Source organism: Pseudochaenichthys georgianus, chromosome 18, assembly GCF_902827115.2.
Source record: "Pseudochaenichthys georgianus chromosome 18, fPseGeo1.2, whole genome shotgun sequence".
NCBI classification, from domain to species: domain Eukaryota; kingdom Metazoa; phylum Chordata; class Actinopteri; order Perciformes; family Channichthyidae; genus Pseudochaenichthys; species Pseudochaenichthys georgianus.
In genome coordinates this window covers 9,419,958-9,431,640 of record NC_047520.1, presented here as the reverse complement: position 1 = coordinate 9,431,640, position 11,683 = coordinate 9,419,958, and the positions used below count along the sequence as shown (strand labels likewise).

Below are 11,683 nucleotides of genomic sequence, written 5' to 3'. Positions count from 1 at the left end.
GGCTTAAATAAATGTCCTTAATATGCTAATGCAGTTTGAAGCATTTTATTTCTGGGGTCTAAAGTAATCTGCAATTACTAACAAACTACCAAGTTCATGACTAGTACAAAAAATGCTGTATGGCGGGGTTAAATAACACAGGTTTTTTTGTTTGGGTGAAACCTGTATCCTTGGCTGACAGGCAGCTAGTCTCTGCCAGCAGTTAAACGGGTGCTTACCGCACTTCTGAATAGTTTAAATACCAGCTTTTTATGCCTTATCTTTATTCAATCGTGACCTTGTACGAACTGCTAAGTGACTCGGGTAAAAAACCTAATAGAAATGCATGCAGAACAGTATACAGTAAGCCAAACCAGTATGTCAGTAGGTGAGTTTGTTTAGCTTTATTTGGTATTTTACAGGTCGCAAAAGAATAAACCCCAAAACACAATAGTTAGAAATAGTTAAAGACACTGGAGTGAAATCATTGTCTTCCATTCTAGGTTTGTGAAGGAGTTACAATGTAATATGATATACTAGATTGGATGCTGTAGACAAAAATGTTGTTGGCAATAACTGGGCTGAGCCACACATTGTACATAACAAACGTGTATCATATATTTGGACTCTAAATAAAAATAGCTAAAAACAAATAATTTGTGTGCAACAGATACACTTTTGACTTTTATACGTGAGAAATAAGTCTGTAAGAAGATTAAAGCGGTAAGATAGTATAATCCTATTGCACCTTATCAAAGTAAACGGAAAATAAATGGTCTAATAACAGACCCCTGTGGTACACCACGCATTTGGCCATTTTCCAACTTCCATCCATTTATACTTAAAAAATAATTGCAGACAATTCCAAAATCCACGCCGATGTATAATATTTAGATGGGACATGGATCTATACTACATATACATAAAGCAAAGTCATGCACATTATTTGTTGTGGGCCTGATTCATTCCTAGTTTATCAGCTGGTTTCTTAAAATATCTGACACCAAAATAACATACTGAGAAAATACGACATAACAAACAGTAAATACAACGTTATGATATATTGTTTCACATTTAGAGATACCTAATCGTGTTCCTTAACCATCAATTGACCAACTAGTGTTTTGAAAGTTGAATCATCGCCTCTTCATCAGCACCTTGATAGCTTGAGGTGGAGCTGGTTGACATTTCAAAGCTGACATCCCTACTAGTTTTTTAGAGTTGTTGCAAGTACGACAGAAATCACAATCACAATGGATGCAATAGCACCGAGAGCAATATAAATATGATTCCTCTTGATGCCAAAGAAGCGATTGCTGGGCGGCTGACGATCCTTATCTGGTGGGAAGATAAAATAGATATGAATTTGCTACAACAAACTCTTCAAAAAATGCAATTCAAAAGAAGGATCAGAAATGTTAATACCCTTTGTCGTTTCATCTTCCTCTACTTCCATTTTGCTTGTTTTTGGATTGGGGAGATCATCTTCCATGACGATTTCCACATTGTTTGCGTCTGTTTTTTGTTTGGGGAGAACGTCTTCGTTTTTGAAAGTTGAAACCTTTTCATGTCTTGTCTGATCCTTCGGTTTCTTCGTATCTGTGCTGATTTGTATTTGTCTGTCTTGATCTTGGCTCTCATGCCTGTTTTCTTTGTCATCATGGGTCCTTCCTCTTTGGTCTTTCCCCTCGTCTTTGAGACTTTCTGAGGGTGTAAAGTGGAGGGAAATATCAACGTTAATAAAATAATCTGTTAATATCCCACGCTTTACTGCTTTCTTGATGTACTATTCTGATCTTACCTCTGTACACGAGCAGATATGCACTGCTGGAACTGTTGAACAACCATTTTGAAGTGATAGAACAACAAAGAGTTGAGAACATACCGTTAACATGACTGGATGTATTATGGAATATATCATAAGACCTTCTAAGAAAATGTAGTCCTTAATATGCTCCAAAAAAGTATAATTAATGGATCATACCTATAAGTCCCAGTTTTTGCAAATGATTGCTCTTCAACCTGCAACATTTAACAAATAGCCATTGGAGGATTTTGAATATGTGCCATGCTAATGGATGCGATAAATGAATCCTCACCTTGTTGACGGCCTCGTCGTTGAACTCATACCAGGTTTTGTCCTCATTGGACAGGAGGGTGGCGGTGTAATGTCCACCTCTCAGACTGCCATAGTGATTCACCATTCCATACAGCGAGTACTTCTTGTCCTATAATGAAGAGCAGAGACGGGTGCATAAGAACATTTAAAAGTGTATTAATGAACATCTTTTAAAGTTTCTCCCCCTTGCCTTTTTCTCTAATGTGTATGGCACGTCCACACTGCAGTCTGATTTGAAATAGGACATGGTGTTGAAGTAAGGTTCAAATCTCTTCAGGAGTAGGACCAAAATCTGGGGAAATGTATCCATGTCACATCCCTGAACAACACAAGGAAGATATTAAACACTGCAGCTTTTGTAAAACAGACAAAACAAATAGGCAAATGTTCATTTGTGTCTGAATGTGTTCAGGCCCCATTCGGCTTTGGACTCAACTCACACTTGTCGCCTCCGTTTTCTTTTCACACTCGTTGCAGTACACCATGTTGTCTCCGCTGTATGATTTTGTCTCAAAAGTCCTTTCAAAGCCTCTTTCCTGTAAAAACAAAAACGTTGTTTTCAACTCCAAATTGGATTACCAATTCTACATCTTCATAAAAACTGCCCTTTTTTATTTATTCTTTCACAGGCAGTGGTTTTATTGGTTGTAATGTATTGCTTTATTATTGGTTAAAAATGTGTACTTTTGCTTTCCAGAACAGTTATAAGCTGTTGGCACACTTATTAGATTCTGACAAAAACATGTGTACTAATTAACTTAAAGCACTTAACTCCATATGAATGATCACTTATTTTTAATGGCTATTTACTGTAAAAAACAAAAAAATGCTGCCTACCACGTTGTAGGTTGCATCATGGGTATTTCTTAGCGACAGTGGAAGAGTCCAGAATGGATTTGTCTCTTCGTTGATGATGTGGCCTTTGGAGCATTTTGTCATGTATATCAGCTGTCCTTGGAAAACCTTGAGATATAAATATCCCTATTATTATTATTATTATTATTATTATTATTATTAATAATAATATAGTAACACCTTTTTCCAATTTGTTGACTGACAACTCAATAGATTTGTAAGCGCTCACCTCAAAGGCGTTTGGACTGACTTTATGTAAAATCAACTCCAGGCATTCGGCAGCATCACGTTGTTGATGAACTGAAAATCAAATGTACATTAGATAACAGTAAAGCATTTCAGCCATGTCACTTTCTTCCTTGTTTTTATTGGTTGCTGACAGACTTACCATTTTTAATCCCCAAACTCTCTGTGATGTTTTCTGTTCCACATTTTTCTACTTTAATTTTCTTAAACACTTCCCCCAGCTCTTGATCCGTGATCCGTGATTTTGGATCCAACCTGTAGAAATTAGGATTTTATGGCTGAAAATGTATCTGTTTTAACTTTACATAATCACTGATAAAGAGTCGAAGTTGATGCAGCTTGAGCCTTTGATGGTAATATTTGGTGTCTGAGGTGAGAGCAGTCCCATAACAATGTTTAAATGTACATTTGCAAGCATGTATATTTGTCCGTTTATCAAATATATGGCATACTTTAGTTGTGAAGTCTTGCTTGAGTTTTGAAGTACTTTCGATTTCTCTTCTTGCAAGGTTTACAACTCCTCACCAAACACTACTCTCAGATGTAACACTTAAAGTTCCCATGACATGGCCATTTCTACTGATCATAATTCCATTGTTGAGGTCTACTAGAATAGATTTACATTACGTTTCTCATACAGCATCTCTGTATAGTATGTGTAATCTCTCTGTCCTAAACGACTTGTTGGAGCTGGTTACTGGTGTCGTTTCCTGGTTGCTGCGTGGGGTCTGCGAGACAGCGAGACACCGCGTAACTCAACTTGACGGCTGAGAAAAAGTGTGTGTGTGTGTGTGTGTGGCCGTGTGGCCGTTACGTCACTATACTCAGGAAGAAAAAAATGGAAAAAGAAAAATGTCCAACGAGGCGTTCTGGGGCAGCATAGACAGGTCTTTTCTGTGTTAGAGTTTTAATCGCTACATGGTGCACTTTGAGGGTTTGTGACTCTGCAGACCGTTTACATGCATGAAAACCTTCATAACCATACTTGCCAACCCTCCCGATTTTCGCGGTAGACTCCCGATTTCATTGCCCTCTCCCGGTTTTCTCCCGGGGTCATATTTCTCCCGCCACATTTCTCCCGATTTCTGACACAATCAGATTTACTCAGGACTGTTTCCACTCGGACTTTAATACAGCTACACCATTGTTTGGTTTCCATGGTAGCGCGTCTCTTTAGCAGCGTCTGAGAGGGTGAGGAAGATAGTCACAAGAATCGACAACTCTACCCTCTGCTCACTCCTTTCCTGTCAAATACAGGTCCAGCCCCCACACATCAAGGATGGTGCTACAGGCCGCAAGGCGGTGGTTTTGAAATGCTCCCGATTTCTGAGGTCTCCAGGTTGGCAAGTATGTTCATAACACACAAGGGGACGGGTAATAACCGGAAAAACATGACATGGGACCTTTAACACATTTACTGTAGCTACTTCACACAGTTGTCTTTTCTATATTTTCTCCAGACGAAAGCAGCTGTTTCCAACCTGTCATGGAGTTCTGGTGTCATGAAGAGAACTTGGAGGACACTGTTGAGGTAACACGTGGCTCCCTGATTATACAGACCATAATGTAGCTGAATCACTGGAACAAAAGGAGAACAAATAGGTTAAAGATGTGCAAAACATATAGACCCATAGGACACTGGACCAAAATCAGTGCTATAGATCAAAATATGTTACAAAAGACTTTATTCAGCTTACACTCTCCAGGAAATAGGTGCATAACGTCAATTAAAGGGATATCATTTGTACTTCACCTGCATCTTCTTTGCCTTTTGGTTTCTTTGCTGGTGCTTTCCCCTCCTCATGGGATCTTTTTCTGGAGATGCTCATCTTTTCTCTTCAATCTTTCCTTTGAAAAAATAATTGTTATTTGTCGTGCTGCTTGTAAGTTCCCATCATCCAATGCAGTACGATTAGGTGCTTGTTTCCGAGTAGTTTTTCTAAACATGTTCGTGTTCTAAAATGTAGTCTAACTACATTCTGATGCTGCAGTACCGCCCACTGATCACTTTGGTGTCAAGAAGAATTCACCTGGCGTTTATTCTTCTCCAGGAAGTTAAAAATAATAAGACCAGTTATGGGAATAATGATGGTTCTGCGTTCAATCCGGTAAAAACTCAACTTCCCTCATTCCAAACTGGTTATCAAAGGTTATACATTGTTATTCTTCTGTGGCTCCAGTTCAAGTGGTTTTATGTCTTTGCTTCTGGTACCGATCACTACATTGAATTTAAAACCCCATTTCAGTTTCTCATTTATTTATTTTTAACACAGTGTGCCCCCTCTTCTCTGGCTCCATTAACAAATCTTCCATTTGTTGCTTGTAACTTGAACTGCGGGACGACTCCAAGCATGTTGATACTAACATTATCACTTGTCAATACTGCATTACTCAGCCATAGGGGGTCTTATTATAGAGTGTTGTCCAATAGGTGGCGCTGTCCCTCCATTGAACCCTTCCTAAACTACATCTACTCCACAGAATACATGAGGATATTCACTTGAAGCAAACATTGATATTTTCCATTAAGATTCAATGGACTTGCACTTAATTAGATTTACATTTAATTGGGATGTTTTCACTTCATGAATCCATACTTTCCTTGTAATTAACTAGCAAAAACGTAGACATATCCAGATCCAGCACAGACTCAAATGTATTAAGAAAAGTACTCTCAGAAGTCATCGTTACGCTACTGTTAGCCGTTTACAGAAAGTCCCTCTCTCTAATGATTTTAAATTGTTTTGTCACTAAAAATAACCACAGTTTTCTTTCTTTCTTGTTTCTTTGTTGTGATTTGCTAATACAGTATGTACTACCGTGAGTTCATATTCTGAACAAAGTGCATCTGTTTAATGCCAATAAATACAACGTTTCTGTGACGTCAACAACAAACACACATCGATGATACTGTAATACACTTCAATGACACTTCGTATAATGTTACCATTTGAATCCCTGACTGACCCATGACAGAAAATAAGAAAACGCTATACATATCTTTAGTACAGATTCAAATTAAATCGCTGTCGGGATAACTTTACCAAGATAAAAGTATATGCCTTTCAGCTGATAATAAGAACAAGTGTGGTTACTCACTGACAGCTGATCCGCACACAATGACTGAGGAGTGGCATCTTCCGGAAGTCTTAAGACGCATTATTAGCTTTGCCAACTAACTTATAAGGATTATTAATTACTTAACGTTATTACAGCTTAAGTTTAAATACAATACGTTTATAATTAAGTCACAAATTATAGTCTCAGGAAACGTACATTTCTGCGGATCATTAGACTTAAATTAAGGTCAAAATAATACTTCAGATAAGATAAGATTGACTTTATTGATTCCAAATTGGAAAATGCATTCGTCACGGCAGCATTTACAAGGCACTGCACACAATGTGAAAATGAGAGTAGAAAATAAAAATATATTAAATAGAAACATCTCAAAATAGAAAATAAAACAGAACTAAAAAGTAAGAAATATACATATTGACAGTGAAAGATAACAATCTGTGGACTAATATGCAATATAATAATAATAGATTTATTTTGTTAGCGCTTTTACAGGTGCTCAAAGTCGCTTTACAAAGATAGTGAAAAGAAAAGAACAACAAATAAATATAGTTAAAGTAACTCAAAATCAAGCAACACAAAAACAATCACACATTAAAAGCCAGATTGAAGAGGTGAGTTTTTGTACGTTTTTTGAAGGTGGTGAGGTCAGTGCAGTCTCTGATGGGTTGGGGGAGTGAGTTCCAGAGGGAGGGGGCAGCGACGGAGAAGGCTCTGTCCCCCCAGGTCCGGTGCTTGATGTGGGTGGGGATGGATAGGAGGTTGGCTTCTGATGAGCGGAGGCAGTGGGAAGGGGTGTGGTGGTGCAGCAAGTCTGTGAGGTAGGGGGAAGGGGTGTGGTGGTGCAGCAGGTCTGTGAGGTAGGGGGAAGGGGTGTGGTGGTGCAGCAGGTCTGCGAGGTAGGGGGAAGGGGTGTGGTGGTGCAGCAGGTCTGTGAGGTAGGGGGAAGGGGTGTGGTGGTGCAGCAGGTCTGCGAGGTAGGGGGGGGGGGGCCTGATTGTTGAGGGCTTTGTGCGTTATGAGCAGGACAATATGTTTTTGTTGGCTAGTTATTTTGATTTTAACCAGGCTATTAGTTGGTTTCTGACATTCATGTTCTCCCCCCCATTCCTTCTGAGAAATTATTGATTTCCCAGAAGGACATTTCTTGCTGCTAATTATAGAATAAGTGGGTGTGGCCTTTCCTGGTTTCAATCATCTTTGATTGACACATCATAATGAAAGTATCTCATTGGCACACTGATGTCTAAAAGAATGTACAATGGGGAGTTTTCTCAAGAAAGAATAGAATAAAAATAGCAACAGATTGACAGTAAAATAGCTCATCGTGCTATTGTCTGGAGTTAACGGGGAAAACCACCTAGTCTTCCCTTTGGAGAGACTTGCAGAGAAATATGAAAGAAAGACAAAAAGTGATTACATGAACAGACTTTAAATTGGAGCATATCTTACATATTGTAATACACCATTAAGAGGCATGCAGGAGGTTTCAAGTCAGATTTTATTTTACAGTTAAATACATATATTTCGGTGTATTTTTAGATCATAATAGGCAACATTAATGGTCAGGTTTTGGCAGTCTCTGTGCGTCTTCATCATATATCCAGTCTATGGTCTTCTTCCCATCATGCCTCCGGGCAGCATCAGCAGGGTGTGGATGGTACTCATGTGTTTGATTCCGTAGGATAACAGCAGGGAGGATTCCTCAAGAATATCCGTTCTGAACACCATCCGGATATTATCATCTAAAAGAAATAAAGAGACCATTTATTTATTTATTATTTTGACCTTAGATGCAGACCTTTCCACGCCTCTATTGGGAATCCCCAGAGGGAGATTTCCCATCATCTGTTATGCTCAGAAAGAATTTTTTTTAAGGACTTTTTCCTCATAAAGACACTACACAGTATTTTCCAATGTTTTATTTAAATAAACTCAATCATCTGACTAGTTCAAACTGCATTGAAACCTTTTGTTATCATCTTTAGGCCTGGCTTAAACTCTAATTCCACACAAACACATATCATTTTGTATAGGTTAAAACTGTGTTGAGTTCTCATGCTCATGGTTGTGGAGATAAAATAATAAATTACATGTAATTAGTTGTCATTTTCTTCTACATGCTTGTTGTATTATTCTTGTATTGCAACTTCTATTTTCCATTTTATAAAGATTATCATTTACAATAACAGGAGGAGCATCCTTGTTTGTTTTTTTGTTTATCTTTTGATGAATATTAGGCTTACTTGGAGCCTAACACTACATTGTAAACAATCAGTGGTGGAAAGTAACTAAGTACATTTACTCTATACTTGGGTACAATATAAGGTACTTGTACATGAGTATTTACATTGTTTGCTATTTTACTTTAATAATGTGAAATATAATCAACACTTAACACACCATCTGCATAATGACTTCTTTTATTTTTGGTACTTTTATATATTTGTTGTACTTTTACAAGGACTTTTACTTGTAACAGAGTATTCCTACACTCTGGTACTTCTACTTTTACTTAAATACAATATCTGACTATACTTCTCCCTTCTTCTTTAATTAACAAGAATGCCATCTGCCTCTGGCTCTACATGTAAGCATATTAATATTTGTCGTATTAACTTAAACACCCTATATCCTAAATAAAGAATGACGTCAAACATACATATCTTCATGTCCCGCACAATTATCTTCTTCAGCTGTAGCACGGTGATTCTCTTCAAATCTTCTTCATCCTCGCACAGATCCAGGACCTTCTCGTCTCCTCGGGGGCCATTCACCCTTAGCTGGACTTTCATGTTGTCTCTTGAGTCTTTTCACTGTGAGGAAATGGCATGAAGTGGGTAACAGCAATTGCAAATGATCCTATTATAAGAATAATAATTAAAAAAAACACTCCGCCTCTCCTGTTACTCTACGTCACGTGACTTCATGGAATTTAAAGCAGGTCAGCCAGTCATGATTGTTTGATAAAGCATTCAACATGGGAGGCAAACTCTCAGCTCCACGCAGAGAGAGAACACATGAAAGGCAGTGGACTGATGTCTTTGAGACTCACGAAGAAGATGTCTCAGGATTTAATGAAAGATTCGTAGGCTGTGAAGATGAGTTGAGCTCTGGAGAAAGCAGCTGTACCGTAGTAGAAGAGAAATGTTACGACCCTCAAGACGCCACTCTTACATTTGTGGAGGGAGATGATGATTTAGATTGTAAGTATTCTCACATTTACCTGATATTTTTGTTATTTTAAACGCCCCTTAACACTGTTTTTATCTGCTTGTGTTGTCTCACAGTTTTGTGTGAGGACTATAAGTCTCTCAGAGCGAAGATGTCCTGCGGCCATGCTGTCACTCCGATGTCTCTCACCATCTGGTGTCGCTATTTGCTGGACAGTGTAAGCTGTGTGTACACCCCCATTCATACATGCTTTAGCGACAAGCTTTCTACACTTTTCTCACAAAATTGCATAGCGGCAGTGCATGTACTAATAAACAGTAATCTTATTTAAGATATTTAATTGTAATAGTAGGTATAGTTTTTAAAAGATTGATTTTGGTTAATATCAGCGATTAATAGGCTAAAAATAACGTTTAATACTTGAATTGTTTATACTTTAAAGGCAACTCAACATACTTATTGTCAGGTTGTATTTCGGTTTTGTACCAGAACATGTAGGCTATACATGCTTTAATGTTAAAAAAACACGTTGTTTGTTATCAAACTGTCTGAAGACACCTGTATTCCCCGTCTGTGTGAAACGCTCCGTTTTGGGGCCTGTCTCTTTAAGAGCCCAGTCTGCTCTGATTGGCTCCAGAGGGAATTAGGTACTTTTCCTCAGGTAGTGGGTGGAGATACTGAGATGGGGAAGGTGTATACAAACAAGTGCTGAAAAAGTGAGTTTTTCATTATATGTTCCCTTTAATTTAATTTAATTTGTGTATATATCTTAGGGTGAGTGCAATTTTGTGTGTGGTCAAACTGACTGCGATGTCGAGTGGCCCTTCGAGGAGGTGTGCAAAATGGCTCTCCTGACTGAAGAAGAAGTGGAATACTTTGAGAAGACAGTGTTCAGTAACGCTGCCAAGGATTACCTGGACGTCAAATCAGTAAGTATAACATTGACGACATTTACAGACTTGTTCTAAATATTTGTTCACTATCAAAAACATGCCTTTTTCAAGCATAATGTACACTGCCTTAAATTCTTTATTATGTGTATATATTGATATCGTGTATTTAATATTATACTATCGATATATATCCTTCATTATTGATTAATGTGTATATTCACTGTTTTTAGTATTGTGTTAATCATCTAATGCTAATATGTTTATCTTTATTGTTTGTATTAAAAAAAAAAAAGGTTTTTATTTGTGTATTTTCTTATATTTAATAAAGAAAATTCTATTTAATTAATTTTTTCCTATATTTTGTTTTTATTATTCTTTTTTTTTTCATGGGCAATATCTTATCTATCTGCTGCTGTGATGGAAGATACAAAAAAACAAATTAGATTAATAAAGTATATATTATCTTATTCAGAATTTTAAAACAACTACATTTGATTTCTTCATTGAACAGTGTCCTGGTTGCAGTTCTCGTGTGGTAAGAAGTGACCTCCATGACCTCTGTGTCCAATGCCCAGTGTGCACAGCCAGGAGAAGGCGGGGTTATAAATTCTGCTGGCAGTGTTTGAAGAAATGGAAAGGTCCGGCTCCCCGTTCAGACCGCTGTGCAAATAGAGACTGCCAGAACCCACTGGACATACTGAGAAACTGCCCAGACATCTCCTTTGAGGACGTGGAGGGGGTCTCCGGCTGCCCCTCCATCCGGGCCTGTCCCTCCTGTGGTTTGCTGGTGGAGCACAACAGAACCCAATGTAAAAACGTGTTCTGTGCCCGCTGTAAAGTGGAGTTCTGTTTCGTCTGCCTGAAGCTCACTGAAGAGTGTGTGGATGAGGACGACATATTCTCCGTTTACAGACTTTGTCCCAGTGGTGTAGCACCGAGGCAGACCTCCGTACCCGTGTGGCAGAGGACATGACTCTTATAATAACAACTTTAAAAAGATTTAAAAGGGTCTTCAGAATCACCATAACTGTTATTACCTAGAAAACATCTTACCTGCTTTCTTTCTCAAACCCCAATTTATGACTAACATGTTGCCTATTATGATTTTTTGATTATTTAACATTCTTTGTATTCTATACTTTGTTTTCCTTTTAATTTAGTGAGAGACAATTATTAATAATGACAAATAATGATATGTAAAATGTGTTGATTTAACAAGGTTGGCACAAGGGGGAAGATGTGCATACATACATTGAGTATGTACTAACAGCAAAAACATGGATGGGATAAAAGCTAAATAAAAAGGGACGTGTTCAATGTAGTTTTTAGTGTGGAAATG

At 38.0% G+C, this 11,683-nt stretch overlaps 1 protein-coding gene and 1 long non-coding RNA gene across 2 annotated transcripts; one reads left to right on the top strand and one right to left on the bottom strand.

Annotated features, from left to right (window-relative positions):
* Positions 1-7,760: 7,760 nt before the first annotated feature.
* Positions 7,761-9,194, bottom strand: LOC139435707 (uncharacterized). Its single transcript, XR_011644920.1, has 2 exons — positions 8,940-9,194; positions 7,761-8,022 (listed from the first exon to the last, which is right to left on the bottom strand). It is a non-coding gene; the product is annotated as an uncharacterized lncRNA (long non-coding RNA).
* Positions 9,187-11,665, top strand: LOC117463887 (E3 ubiquitin-protein ligase ARIH2-like). Its single transcript, XM_034106383.1, has 4 exons — positions 9,187-9,483; positions 9,568-9,668; positions 10,225-10,380; positions 10,856-11,665. Exons 1-4 carry the CDS (start codon positions 9,258-9,260, stop codon positions 11,315-11,317), a joined length of 945 nt encoding a protein of 314 aa, XP_033962274.1. The 5' UTR covers positions 9,187-9,257; the 3' UTR covers positions 11,318-11,665.
* The last annotated feature ends 18 nt before the right edge of the window (positions 11,666-11,683 follow it).